The sequence below is a fragment of the Callorhinchus milii genome, unplaced genomic scaffold (genome assembly GCF_018977255.1).
Source record: "Callorhinchus milii isolate IMCB2004 unplaced genomic scaffold, IMCB_Cmil_1.0 Scaffold15, whole genome shotgun sequence".
Lineage (NCBI taxonomy): Eukaryota > Metazoa > Chordata > Chondrichthyes > Chimaeriformes > Callorhinchidae > Callorhinchus > Callorhinchus milii.
Window position 1 is genome coordinate 96,399 of NW_024704756.1, and position 13,602 is coordinate 110,000.

Here is a 13,602-nt window from a genome sequence, read left to right on the forward strand (position 1 = left end):
CGTTCATCAATGCAAACAGTACCCGGATCCCTGATAGATAGGATGAATTGTTGGGATCCCAACCCTGATTCCTGTGAGATGGCACTCACCACTGCCTCCCAGAGAAAGCTAAAATAAATGGAAAATCAACAGAGCTCGATAGCAACTTGGAATAATTTATTGAACAGAAGGAATACCATCAATACAATGACACAGTTAGTCATCATAACCACAGCTGGAGACTAAGGAGCCAGGTGATCAACAAGCAGCTGCAATTACAACAGATGGAAATGGCAATAGCAAAAATGGCAGAAATTGTTCAAAATCATTGTCACCATCAAATTGAATGCTCAACAGATCTGTTTCATCATTGTTCGCTCAAAAAAAACACAGCAGGACTTTCGGCGACAAAGCAAAATACTTGCTAGAAACCATTGGACAGCACAGACGAATTCCACTGCATCAACCAGGAATGGAACCCTGACTTATAACAACTTGGCTGTGCGCAATTGGCTGCCGCGTTTCGCCCGCAAATATACAGTCAATTCACTTTGCAGTGTATTCTGTGAAGCGCTTTGAGACGGCTAGAAGACGAGAAAAGCATTATATCAAATGCAAGGATTATTATTATTATCATGTTGTCTGTCCCAACTACATCACTGATGCTATCAGTTATTTAATGCCCCTATTAATTTGACCCTTTACTCCATTGATCTCTGCATGATAGTTTATGTGTCAAAATACATTCAGAGTGAGAAACATAGCCAACAGTCCCAGATAAATTGCGGTCTTATCTGGGATTTGAACCCAGGATGTCTCAGTTTCCTCCAGTTGTTAATCCCTAAGCGAGTATCATACTCCTAGACCACCAAACCACATGTACATCATGCAACTGAAATTTCAAAGGATGAAATTGACAATACAGGTAATGAATGATTTCCTCCATATTCATTAAAAGCCATCATTATCCTTAAACTGAATCGCCAGATAAAAAAAAACAAACATTGCACTTTATTCACTGACTCAGTGGGTTATGTGATAGTTAATTAACCAACATAAAATTTATTAACAGATATTTTCTTTGCTTATTGCAAAGATTTGATTAGTTTTCTGGAGAATTCGAATTTTAATGTTGTGTCAGACCATCAGTTGAAGCAACTCTCACGTTGCCTACCGGTTCCATACGATGATTGATCCTCCTATTTGTCAAAATATAGATTTACATTTATCTCCAGGACGTACAGGACATAACCCATTAAAGTTTCCACTGGATGAGGGGCAAGGGGCAAACATGCAACAAGGTCACTGGGGGACCAAAATGGTAAATTAGGAGGAACAGCTTCATGCAGAAAGTTGTGAGATTGTGGAACTTGCTGCCTGAGGCAGTGGTTGAATCATATGGTGTGGATACATTCCAGAGGAAGCGAGAACCGGCCCCTTGTGGTTGTGGTTGGGGGTTTGGGGGAAAAGGCTCTGCGCACTCCATTTGGGAGCGACTAAGGCTTCCCATCTCGGGGTTCTGCCGCTATTTGAAAAGTGGAGTTACAAGGTGGGTCTTCACCCCCTTCCTGTCCCCTTCCCTTTATGGGAGTATGGGCAGATTATCAAACACACATGATGTGCACATTTGTGGGATGCTCCCTTTAAGCTCAGTCGCAAAACGCCTGTGTACATACATTTTCCTGAATGTCTTTGGTTACACATCGATCGTCTAACAACTTGCATTTATATAGTGCCCTTCAAGCGGGTAGCGTCGTGGAGCACTTACACGTCAAGGGTCCCTCTGTACATTACAAGAACAACAACTTTCACTTATATAGCACTCTCCATGTAGGGTAGCGCCTCAGAGCGTTTAACAGTGGCGGAGCTTGATTCCAAGCCGAGGGAATCCGGCTTGGGATCCACTTGATTCCAAGTGGCCGATCGAACAAGAAAGTTTTCAGGTGGGACTTGAAAGAGGGTAGAGGGGGTCAAGGTGGAGGGATTGAGGGAGAGTGTTCCAGAGTTTTGGGGTATAGTGGCTGAAATCACCTCCAATGGTGGGGCGGGGGGTATGAGAAATGTTGCCAGTTCAGCGGAGGCACCAGATAGTGGATTGGAGAGTGAGGAAGTTGGAGAGGTCGGGAAGTGCCAGTGAATGAATGGATTTGAACAAGAAAGTGAGGATCTTGAAGTCGATCCATTCGTTGATGGGGAGCCAGTGGAGCCTGGCCAAAATGCTGGTGAGGTGTGGGTACAAAATTTGGTCCAGGTTAGTATGCAGGCGGCAGTGTTTTGAATAAGCTGAATATTTTGAATAGTGAAGACCGGCGAGAAGTTCGTTGGAGTAATCCAAGCGAGAGGTGATGAACGCATGCATCCTCACCTCCGGTTCTTTTCACAACTATTTTACATCTGTGTTCTCGGGTTACCAACCCACCTGCCAGTGGAAACAGTTTATCCCTGTTCACCCTGTTGTCCCATCATAATTTTGAGCATCTCTATTAAATTTCCCCTTAACCTTTTCTGCTCCAAGGAGATTAACCTCAGTTAGTTTCTCCTCATAACTGAAGTCCCTCATTCCTGGTACCATCCTAGTAAATATGCTTTGCACCCTCTCCACCTGTCCTGTGATATAAACCTCTATGTAGACACCTCAGATTAATCTCTATTTGGGGATGAAAAATTATCTGTACGTTCCTCACATGAGAAAATTATAGAATAGTAAATTAAAGAAAAAGGTAAAGTAGTCCATGTTGATGGCTGTAAATATTATAGTATATTCTAACAGTACAGTGAATTTGTAAATGGACAGTTCCTTACCCCAGACAGAATATTATCCCTCTCCCACGCTACTCACATCTCCCCTCTCCCCACATAGACAGACCAACTCAGCAGCTACAGTCCCAATTTTCACCAGTGATGCTGTCCCAATGATAGGGACAAGTCCTTGCATACAACACATCTCTGGCTGGAGCATCATTAAACTGTCTGAATGAAGACCCTCAGCCCAGCCAGTCTGAGTAAGTCCCTCAACCCAATCCTCAATAGCATGATTTAAAATCTGACTACATTCTGGTTGCACAGACATTCACAGTCTATTATCTTTCCCTCCTCTCCTCAGGCCTTCACCACTGCCCCTCCTGTCTCTTGCAACATCCTGTCGTGCTCCCCTTTCCTCACTCTACAGCCATTCCCAACTGTAGGATTCCTTGTGAGACAATAACAATGCCAGTAATGGTTTCCATCTAACTACTTTCTTTATTAATCCACAATAATGGTGAAATCTCAATTAGAGTACATTCTGCTAGTATTGACCAGTAAAAACACAACAATCTGCTGGCAATAAAACAATACACACAGAACATTCTGCTGATAATAAACTGTTATGAACACCAATATAAACCAGCAAATACACTCCAAACTGGTAGATAATAAACCATTATAAACCTCATTCTGTTAGTAATGAACCAGTAAACACAGCCTATTCTGCTGATAATAAACCAGGGGAGAAGGTGCCTTTTAACCTATGATGTGAGCTGTAACAGTGGAGGCTACGACGCATGTCAGTAGGGACTCACTGTGCAATTCTGTTATACTTTCCAGTAAGCACATACCCTGGTGACAGCCTCACATGTGCATAACAGCCACATGTTTGTGAGTACTTCATCTCAAAGCAGCTTCTTATATGGGCCTTGAAAAGTGCCAGCTTCAGGAAAGCTTTCCCAAGATAATGGCATCTTTCAGAGCATTTGGTGTTCTTTCTTCTGCTAAGAACCAGCAAATCTCTTCACACATTTATACAGTCTCTACTGTGTGCCATCGATGGTGTGTTTGAAGACAATGTTTTGTAGTGAAACTTTTTCCACATTCGGCACATTTATACAGTCTCTCTCCTGTGTGTGATCGCTGGTGTACTTTGAGGTTTCCTGACCGTGTGAAACCCTTTCCACATTCAGCACATTTATACGGTCTCTCTCCTGTGTGTGATCGCTGGTGTACCTTCAGGTCCCCTGATGTAATGAAACTCTTTCCACATTCAACACATTTATACGGTCTCTCTCCTGTGTGTGATCGCTGGTGTCGCTGGAGATGCCCTGACGTTGTGAAACGCTGCCCACATTCAGCACATTTATACGGTCTCTCTCCTGTATGTGATCGATGGTGTAACTTGAGGTTCCCTGACTGTGCAAAACTTTTTCCACATTGAACACATTTATATGGTCTCTCTCCTGTGTGTAATCGCTGGTGACTTTGTAGGGCCCCTGAGTGTGTGAAACTCTGCCCACATTCAGCACATGTATACAGTTTCTCTCCTGTGTGTGATCGCTGGTGTACCTTGAGGTGCCCTGACGTTTTGAAACTGATTTGACATACGACACATTCATACGGTCTCTCTCCTGTGTGTAATCGATGGTGTACCTGGAGGTCCCCTGACTGTGTGAAACTCTGGCCACATTCAGCACATTTATACGGTCTCTCTCCTGTGTGTGATCGATAGTGAACCTTGAGCTCCCCTGACGTTGTGAAATTTTTCTCACATTCAGTACATTCATACGGTCTCTCTCCTGTGTGTGATCGCTGGTGTCTCAGGAAGGCCCCTGACTGTGTGAAACTCTTTCCACATTCAGCACATTTATATGGTTTCTCTCCTGTGTGACATCGATGGTGAATGTGAAGGTTGCTTGGTGTTGTGAAACTCTTTCCACAATCGTCACATTTATACAGTCTCTCTCCTGGGAGTGATCGCTGGCGATTCTGCATATGCGTAAACCCCTTTTCTGTAACAGAATATGTCATAGATGCCGGACACTCTCTCTGTTGTGAAGAAACATTTATGTTACAAGCAGATTGTGTTGATGTGTCTTGACGGAGCTCGGGATGTCTTCTGCTGTTTCTCTGCTGGAACTCGGCACGAGAAAACATAATGTTACAATGAGGGCGAGGGTGAGACCCAGAATTATCCACTGATGGGAGAAAATAATGATCTGTGTCAGCAACATATGAGAGTTTTCTTTAGGAATTACTGTTTGACCAATTATGAATTAATCCTTGCATTTGTAAAGTACCCGATCAAGTCAAAACACTCTAAAATGCTTCACAGCAATTAATGTCCAGTGTTGTGGTCAACAACAACTTGCATTCATATAGGGCCCTTCTCGTAGGTCAGTTTTGTCAATATCAGTTTTTGTGATTAGTGCACAGGAGTACTGGCCAGGACACTGGGAGAAACTCTTATTTACTGTAGGGGATGTGTTGGGTTGTTGGGAGTGCTGTCCTTCAGATGAAATGTTAAACCATGTACCCCAGCCAGGCCTCTTCAGGTGGACTTTAAATGTAAGAAACTTACAATGTAACAATAATAAACAACAATAATAAATCCTTGTGTTTGATAACGCCAATAATGTCAAACTTCTCGCAGCTCCTTACAGATATTGGAGGCTTCTCATCCTGTTTTTGTAATTCTAAAGAGTATCAAGCGAAGGTTGGCAAGAGGTTGGGTGGATAACTCCCAGAATTAACCAGCTAATACCACGTAGCTTGCCATTGATAGCTGTGTGTGGCAAGCTCTCCCGCTACTTGTCACCCTCCCCGTTATGGCACTGGCTTGCAGGTTTAACAGGAGCTGAGTGGGAAGTGTACGATTCACTCTCTTCCTCCGGGAGTTTCTGCGACTTGCTCCTTCCTCTTTGACCGTGCTTCTGGTCACATTCCACTCCACAACCCTCTCAGCTCCTACCCCCAGCTCAGGTGACAAGCCACGACAGTCAACCACCTTGGGACACCTCCTCACGAAAGGAGCTGTAACAACGTAAATTTGTATATATTGTTAACACTGTGAAGCACTTTGAGATATTTTGACGATGTGATAAGATAATATGTATAAAATGCAAGGATAAATATCACTCATTTTTTGAAAAAAACAAACACCTCCCTTCACGCCCTGGGATGTGTCATGGACATGAAGGCAAGTAACGTTCACCTGAACGCGCACAGCGCTCCCTCCCCCCAGTACTGTGCTGCAGTGTCACCCTCGACTGTGAGCTCATTGTCCACGATGTTGGGGCTCGAACCCAAAACCTTCTGACCTGGAGGCCAGAGGGCCACCAACTGAGCCAGGCTGACACCTGCCCGATTATGCTGAGAAACTCAGATTGTTTTTTGACTTACACAGGTAATCATGGTCAGGAAGATCCGTTTCCTCAGTGTAACTGCTTCTCTCCCTCTTTCTCAAACCGTATCTGTTGCTCCCGGTCTCTACTCCACTCGCTTGGCTGTGTTTGGAGCTCAAACCCTTTCCGGTTCGGCCCCCTTTGGAGTAAATAAAAAAAGAACAGGATTGAGAATCACAGTATACACAGAGTCCTGAAAGCTCTCACAAACCTCGGCCTTTAGTGTACAATTTAAAATGGTGCACAATTTGTGGGCAATTGTTAACTGAACTCCAGTGCCATAGTCATACCAGTTTACAGTATATGCTGTGGAGCACTTTGCTATGTTTTAACCAAGTGATAAGGCGCTATATCAACTGGAACAATTATTATCATTATTAACTGTGGAAAAATCTATTTCACATCGTTCAGAATGATTGATGGTAAGGGGGAAGAGAGGACAAAATGTCTCATGAGGGTTACCAGACACAAAGGGATTCCTTCAATCAGAGCATCAATAACAGCAACTTTGAGGGATGGAATTGGAAAGTGGGAATAATGATAAACAAGGAAAACAGAGTCAACGAGTGACAAAGACACAATGGGACAAACTGCCTCCTGCGCTCAATCTTTCGGTGGAGCTTTTTGCAGAAAGAATACCTTGTTTAGATGTTTTGAGATCTTCATTTTCACCTCTTTTGACCAGGCTGCTCTCTTCATTTGCTGAACACGTGGGTTCAGTCACGTCTCTTGTGTGGTCACCTCTAGCCTCAGCTGATCCTGACGGAGTGTGTGAGCTCTCCTTTTTGCTCTGAAATGCAGAACGTAAGAACATTATCAGTGTGTGTCAGTTTGGCTCAGTCTGTCTCACTCTGGCCTCTGTATTAGAGGTTGAGGGATCAAGCTCCATGTTGGGACTTGGAACCGATATGCAATGCAGTGCTGGGGTTGAGCTGCATTGTTGGAGGTGCCACCCTTCGGGGGATGAGGTCCCGTTTACTGTTCAGATGGAGCTCTCCTCCGGATGTGAAAGGCAAATCTACAAGGATGATCCTAGGATGACAGATTACCGCTATCAGGATAGAATGGATACATTAGGCCTTTCTTCACTGGAGAAGAGACGGTCAAGAGGGGATTTAATAGAGGGTATTTAACATTATAAAATGGTTTGATAAGGTTAGCAGATATGGGCTGGTCCATCGTCAGAGAACACAAGTATATGACAAAGAAACTAAACAAATGTAATTTGTTGTTGTAGTTACTATGGGATCTGAATGAGATGCATTTTAGAGGAAGTGAGGATCCTGGATTACAGCTGTGTCCGTGCTGGAAATCAATGTAAAATGTGTTTAATATTTAGCTAGTTACCTCCTTGCTTTTCTTCCCCGCGAGCACCCTCTTCCTGGCTTCCACCCTGAACACAGGCTTGAAGCATTTCACTTCTGAGAGGTAGACAAGAAAGGGCAGCTCATATCAATGGCACAATACTCCCGTACCCCATCACTCCAGTCATTGCCAGGCCCCACTGGCTCCCAATTACTGAACGGATCGATTTCAAGATCCTCTCAGTAGTTTTCAAATCCCTTCATGCCCTCGCACCTCCCTACCTTTCCGATAACTTACCCCCCACTCCACCACCCGCTGCCTCCGCTTGGCTCAGGCCTTCTGATCATCTCTCGTCTGTTCCACCATCAGCGGCCGGGCCTTGAACTCTGAAAGTCTGGAACTCTTTCGCTCAACCCCTCACCGTCCCCTCTCCCCCTCTGGCAAATCTCAGTTATAAATCCTCACTTTTGATCGTGTTTACGGTCACCACTCCCTCCCTCTGACTCAGGGTCAGACTCCATCACTGTCACGCATTACGGGACGCGACCACACAAGTCAAAAGCACTGTGTAAAAGCGAGTTGTTAATACTCCCCATTAATACCCCACATACCAGAATAACACACCCCGCAGGGCCCACTGCCACCCCCCCACCACACAGGGCCCACTGCAACCCCCCCCCCCACACAGGGCCCACTGCAACCCCCCCCCCCACACAGGGCCCACTGCCATCCCCCCCCGGGTCGACTACCGCCCCCCTCCCACACAGGGCCCACTGCCACCCCCCTGCCACACAGGGCCCACTGCCACCCCACTCCCACACAGGGCCCACTGCCACCACCCCCCACACAGGGCCCACTGCCAACCCCCTCCCACACAGGGCCCACTGCAACCCCCTCCCACACAGGGCCCACTGCCACCCCCCTCCCACACAGGGCCCACTGCCACCCCCCTCCCGCTCTCACTCTCTCACACACTGTCACTCACACACTCTCTCACTCTCATACCATCTCTCACTCTCACTGACTCGCTCTCTCTCATTCTCTCTCGCTCACACTCACTCACACACTCACTTTCTCACTCTCACACTCTCTCTCAAACACACTCTCTCTGAAGCACTCTCTCTCATATTCTTTCTCTCTCACTCTCTCTCACACCCACTCTCTCTCTCACACATTCCCTCACTCACTCACTCACTCTCTCACTCACTCGCTCTCTCTCTCACACACTCACTTTCTCATACTCTCTTTCACATTCTCTCACTATCTCTCACACTCTCTCTCTCTCTTTCACTCTCTCTCACACTCTCTCTCTGTCTCTCACACACTCTCTTTCTCAAACACTCTCTCTCTCACATTCTTTCTCTCTCATACACTCACTTTCTCACTCTCTCTCACACTCAATTTCTCACTCTCTCTCTGAAACACTCTCTCTCTGAAGCACTCCATCTCTCATTCTTTCTCTCTCACACTCTCTCACACCCTCTCTCTCATTCTCTCACTTACACACTCTCTCACACAATCACTCGCTCTCACTCACTCACTCTCTCTCACTCTCTCACACTCGCTCTCTCTCTCACTCTCTCTCTCACTCTCACACTCACTCTCTGAAGCACTCACTCTCTCACACTCACTCTCTGAAGCACTCACTCTCTGAAGCACTCACTCTCTGAAGCACTCACTCTCTGAAGCACTCACTCTCTGAAGCACTCTCTCTCTCACATTCTCTCTCTCTCACACCCACTCTCTCTCACTCACACTCTCTCACACAATCACTCTCTCTCACTCGCGCTCTCTCTCACTCACTCACTCGCTCTCTCTCTCACACTCACTCACTCACTCACACTCTCTCACACTCACACACTCACTCTCTCTCACACTCTCACACACTGTCACTCACACACTCTCTCTCACACTCACTTTCTCACACTCTCTCACACTCTCTCGCACTCTCACTCACTCACACACTCTCACTCTCTCTCACACACTGTCACTCACACACTCTCTCACACTCACACACTCACTCTCTCTCACACTCTCACACACTGTCACTTACACACTCTCTCACTCTCTCTCACACTCACTTTCTCACACTCTCTCTCACTCTGTCACTCTCTCTCACACTCTCTCGCACTCTCACTCACTCACACACTCTCACTCTTTCTCACACACTCTCTTATACTCTCTCTTTCACACTCTCGCTCACTCTCTCACACACTCACTTTCTCACACTCTCACACACACGCTCTCACTCTCTCACAGTTACATTCTCTCTATCACACTCTCTCTCACTCTCTCTCGCACTCTCACTCACACACACACTCTCTCATACTCTCTCTTTCACACTCTCTCTCGCTCACACTCTCTCACACACTCACTTTCTCACACTCTCACACACACTCTCTCACTCTCTCTCACACAGTTACATTCTCTCACTCTCTCTCACACCCTCTCTCTCTCACTCTCACACACTCACTCACTCTCTCACTCAATCGCAATCACTGACTCGCTCTCTCTCTCTCTCACACTCTCCATTACTCTTTCTCACACACCCTCTCTCTCTCACTCACACATTCTCACTCTCTCTCTCACACACTCTCTCACACTCTCACTTTCTCACACTCTCTCTCTGAAACACACTCTCTGAAGCACTCTCTCTCATATTCTTTCTCTCTCACACTCTCTCACACCCTCTCTCTCTCTCACTCACACACTCTATGTCTCTCTCACTCACTCTCTCTCTCACACAGTCTCTCTCTCTCACACTCTCTCTCTCTCACATTCTCTCACTCTCTCACACTCACTCTCACACACTCTCACACACTGTCACTCACACTCTCTCACATTCTCTCTCTGAAGCACTCTCTCTCTCTCTCTCACATTCTCACTCTCTCTCACTCACACTCTTTCACACTCTCTCTCACACTCACACACTCACACTCTCTCACACACTGTCACTCACAGACACTCTCTCTCACACTCACTTTCTCACTCTCTCTCTCGCACTCTCTCACAATCACTCGCTCTCTCTCTCACTCACACACTCGCTCTCTCACTCTCACATTCTCTCTCTCTCACACACACTCTTTCACACACACTCTCTCTCACACACTCTCTCTCACACACTCTCTCGTACTCTCTGTCTCTCACACTCTCTCTCACACAATCACTCACACTCTCTCACACTCTCTTTCACACACTCTCTCACTTTCTCACTCACTCTCTCTCACATACTCTCATTCATTCACTCACTCACACACTCTCTCACTCTCTCTCTCACTCACTCGCTCTCTCTCACTCTCTCTCACGCATTCACTCACTCTCTCACTGACTCGCTCTCTCTCACTCACACTCTCTCACACTTTTACACTCACTTTCTCACACTCTCTCACACAATCGCTCTCTCTCACTCACTCTCTCTCTCACTCTCTCTCACTCACCCGCACTCTCTCTCACACTCTCTCTCTCTCACTCATTCACACACTCTATGTTTCTCACTCACACTCTCACACACTCTCTCTTTCACACACTCTCTAGCTCACACTCTCTCTCACTCACACTCTCTCTCGCTCACACTCTCTCGCTCACACTCTCTCTCGCTCACACTCTCGCTCGCTCACACTCACATTCTCTCTCGCACTTTCTCTCGCACATTCTCTCGCACTCTCTGTCTCTCACACACTCTCTCTCTCACACAATCGCTCTCTCTCACTCACTTTCTCTCTCACTCTCTCACCCACACTCTCTCTCACACTCTCTCTCTCTCACTCATTCACACACTCTATGTTTCTCTCTCACTCACACTCTCTCACACTCTCTCTCTGAAGCACTCTCTCTCACATTCTCACTCTCTCTCACTCACACTCTTTCACACTCTCTCACATTCACACACTCACACTCTCTCACACACTGTCACTCACACACTCTCTCACACTCTCTCACACACTTTCTCACACTCTCTCAAACACTCTCTCTCGCACTCTCTCTCTCACAATCACTCGCTCTCTCTCTCACTCACACACTCGCTCTCTCACTCTCACATTCTCTCTCTCTCACTCACACTCTCTCTCACACTCTCTCATTTTCTCTCTCTCTCGCACCCCCTCTCTTGTACTCTCTGTCTCTCACACTCTCTCTCTCTCTCACTCACACTCTCTTTCACACTCTCACTTTCTCACTCTCTCTCTCACTCTCTCACACTCTCTCTCACACAATCACTCGCACTCTCTCACACTCTCTCTCACTCACTCTATCTCTCACTCACTCTCTCTCACGCACTCTCATTCATTCACTCACTCACACACTCTCTCACTTTCTCACACACTTACTCTCTCTCTCTCACTCTCTCACACATTCACTCACTCTCTCTCTCACTCACTCTCTCTCACTCACACTCTCTCACTCACACTCTCTCACTCACACTCACTTTCTCACTCTCTCTTACACTCTCACTTTCTCACACTCCTCACACTTTCTCACACTCACTTTCTCACACTCTCACACAATCACTCGCTCCCTCTTACTCGCGCGCTCTCTCTCACACTCTCTCTCACTCTCTCACACAATCGCTCTCTCTCACTCACTCTCTCTCACTCACCCGCACTCTCTCTCTCTCTCACACTCTCTCTCTCTCTCACTCACTCACACACTCTATGTCTCTCTCTCACTCACACTCTCACACACTCTCTCTTCCACACTCTCTCTCGCTCACACTCTCTCTGTCACACAATCACTCTCTCTCTTTCACACTCTCTCTCACACACTCTCGCTTTCTCAAACTCTCTCTCTTGTCTCTCTCTATCTTCACATTCTCTCTCTCTCTGTCTCTCACACTCTCTCTCACACTCTCACTCTCTCTCACACTCTCTTGTCTCTCACTCTCTCTCACATTCTATGTCTCTGTCTCTCACACTCTCTCTCACTCTCTCACACTTACACTCTCTCTTTCACTCTCTCACACAATAATAATAATAATCCTTGCATTTGATATAGCGCTTTTCACGTCAGGAGGACGTCCCAAAGCGCTTCACAGAACACACTGTAAAGTGAATTGACTGTATATTTGTGGGCGAACGCGGCAGCCAATTGCGCACAGCAATGTCCCACAAACAGTCGTAGATTGAAAATGACCAATTTATTATTGTTTTTGGTTTTGGAGGGATTATTATTAGGCTCTGTGTGGAGTAAGGAAACTTGCCCGAGGTTTGGCCCTCTGCCTGGAATTGAACAATCACTCGCTCTCTTTTACACTCTCACTCTCTCACTCTCACACTCTCACTTTCTCTCTCTCTCACTCTCTCTCTCTCACTCTCTCTCTCTCACTCTCTCTCTCTCTGTCCCTCACACTCTCTCTCTCACACACTCTCACACAATCGCTCTCTCTCTCTCACTCACTCTCTCTCTCAAACACTCTCTCTCTCACTCACCCGCACTCTCTCTCTCTCACACTCTCTCTCACTCACTCACTCTATGTCTCTCTCTCACTCACTCGCTCTCTCTCTCACTCTCACATTCTCTCTCTCTCGCACTCTCTGTCTCTCACTCTCTCTCTGTCTCTCACTCTCTCTCTTTCACACACTCTCTCTCACTCACTCACTCTCTCTCTGACTCACACAATCATTCGCTCTCTCTCTCTCACACTCTCTCTCTTACATACTATCTCTCACACAGTCTCTCTCTCACACTCACTCACTCTCTCTTTCTCACTCTCTCTCTCACTCTCTCACACACTCACTCTCACACACTCTCTCACATTCTCTCTGTCTCACTCTCTCACTCACACTCTATCTCTCTCTCTCTCTCTCCCACACTCTCTCTCCCACACTCTCTCTGTCTCTCACACTCTCTCTCCCACACTCTCTCTGTCTCTCACACTCTCTCTCTCACACTCTCTCTCTCACACTCTCTCTGTCTCTCTCTCACACACTCTGTCTCTCACACACTCTCTCTCACACTCTCTCTCTCACACTCTCTCTGTCTCTCTCACACACTCTCTCTCACACACTCTCTCTATCACACTCTCTCTATCACACTCTCTCTCTCACACTCTCTCACTCTCACACTCTCTGTCTCTCACACTCTCTCTGTCTCTCACACTCTCTCTGTCTCTCACACTCTCTCTCTCACACTCTCTCTGTCTCTCACACTCTCTCTGTCTCTCACACTCTCT

At 46.5% G+C, this 13,602-nt stretch overlaps 1 protein-coding gene across 4 annotated transcripts in view; it reads right to left on the bottom strand.

Annotated features, from left to right (window-relative positions):
• Window positions 1-3,199: 3,199 nt before the first annotated feature.
• LOC103190347 (zinc finger protein 239-like) overlaps window positions 3,200-13,602 on the bottom strand; it is a 13,511-nt gene continuing 3,108 nt past the window's right edge. The window contains exons 2-5 of one of the 4 annotated variants that reach the window (XM_042340868.1): window positions 7,479-7,552; window positions 6,771-6,921; window positions 6,130-6,270; window positions 3,200-4,925 (exon numbers count right to left, since the gene is read on the bottom strand). In XM_042340868.1, the coding sequence (XP_042196802.1) occupies window positions 3,757-4,925; window positions 6,130-6,270; window positions 6,771-6,921; window positions 7,479-7,552 (1,535 nt within the window). In that variant the 3' untranslated portion in view covers window positions 3,200-3,756. Of the gene's footprint in view, window positions 4,926-5,308; window positions 5,761-6,129; window positions 6,271-6,770; window positions 6,922-7,478; window positions 7,553-13,602 lie in introns of those variants that run through there. The other 3 variants (XM_042340871.1, XM_042340870.1, XM_042340869.1) reach the window with 3 other exon arrangements.